General features: G+C 42.1%; 1 protein-coding gene across 1 annotated transcript in view; it reads left to right on the top strand.

Moving 5' to 3' along the window:
- The window catches only part of LOC115273241 (olfactory receptor 7G2-like), a 7587-nt gene extending 6837 nt beyond the window's left edge, over window positions 1-750 (top strand). Inside the window, exon 2 of the mRNA XM_029916229.1 lies at window positions 101-750. Coding sequence (XP_029772089.1) covers window positions 101-750 — 650 coding nt within the window. The remainder of the gene's footprint in view (window positions 1-100) is intronic.
- The last annotated feature ends 352 nt before the right edge of the window (window positions 751-1102 follow it).

Here is a 1102-nt window from a genome sequence, read left to right as displayed (position 1 = left end):
CTCGCCAACCTGTCCTTGGCTGACATCTGTTTTAGCACAACCACGATCCCAAAGATGCTGGTGAACATCCAGACACAGAATCAGAGCATCACGTATGCAGGCTGCCTCACACAGATCTACTTTGTCTTGGTTTTTGTTGGTTTGGAAAATTTTCTCCTTGCAGCAATGGCCTACGACCGCTATATAGCCATCTGCCATCCCCTGAGGTACACGGTCATCATGAACCTCCAACTCTGTGGTCTGCTGGTGGTGCTCTCACTGTTCATTAGCAGTGCCAATGCTCTGCTCCATAGCCTGATGGTGCTACGGTTTTCCTTCTGTAAGGACTTGGACATCCCACAATTCTGTGAGCTTGGTCAGATTGTCAAGCTCGCTTGTTCTGATACCCTCATCAATAATATCCTGGCATATTTTATGGCTAGCTTACTTGGGGGTGTTCCTTTCTCTGGAATTATTTTCTCCTATACTCAAATTTTCTCTTCTGTTTTGAGAATGCCATCAGCAGGTGGAAAGTATAAAGCTTTTTCCACCTGTGGGTCTCACCTGTCAGTTGTGTCCTTGTTCTATGGGACAAGCGTTGGAGTGTACATTAATTCCGTAGTTTCTGACTCTTCCAGGAAGACTAACATGGCTTCAGTGATGTACACTGTCATTCCTCAGATGATGAACCCCTTTATCTACAGTCTAAGGAAGAGTGATATGCAGGCGGTCTTGAAGAAACTTGTCAGTAGGATACCTTCTTTTCTGTGATTGTGTCTTCCACTTTGGGCTTGGTTTTTAGAATAAATCAAAGTTATAGGAATCATATGAGGACTAGGATGTTTGAGTCTTTCACCAAATGCCTCTAACATGAGTAGATCACATAACAGCAAAGTACCTTTTAAGTTGGGGTTGAAACCTGACTTTTACTTTTATTTGGTTTTGTTATGTTTGACCAATTATTTCAATTCTTACTTCAATTTTTTCTCAGTTCCAGAGAAGCATAACCTGAGGCAGAGGTTACACTTTCATAGTGTTTGTATGGATATTCTCAGAAGAAGGAAAGTTGTAGAATATGTATAGCTCAGAGAGAAGATAGAAGCACAGCTGTGGTTCTATCTAG

Source organism: Suricata suricatta, chromosome 12, assembly GCF_006229205.1.
Source record: "Suricata suricatta isolate VVHF042 chromosome 12, meerkat_22Aug2017_6uvM2_HiC, whole genome shotgun sequence".
Taxonomy (NCBI): Eukaryota; Metazoa; Chordata; class Mammalia; order Carnivora; family Herpestidae; genus Suricata; species Suricata suricatta.
The sequence above is the reverse complement of the archived record's forward strand: the minus strand, read 5'-3'. Positions and strand labels throughout refer to the sequence as shown.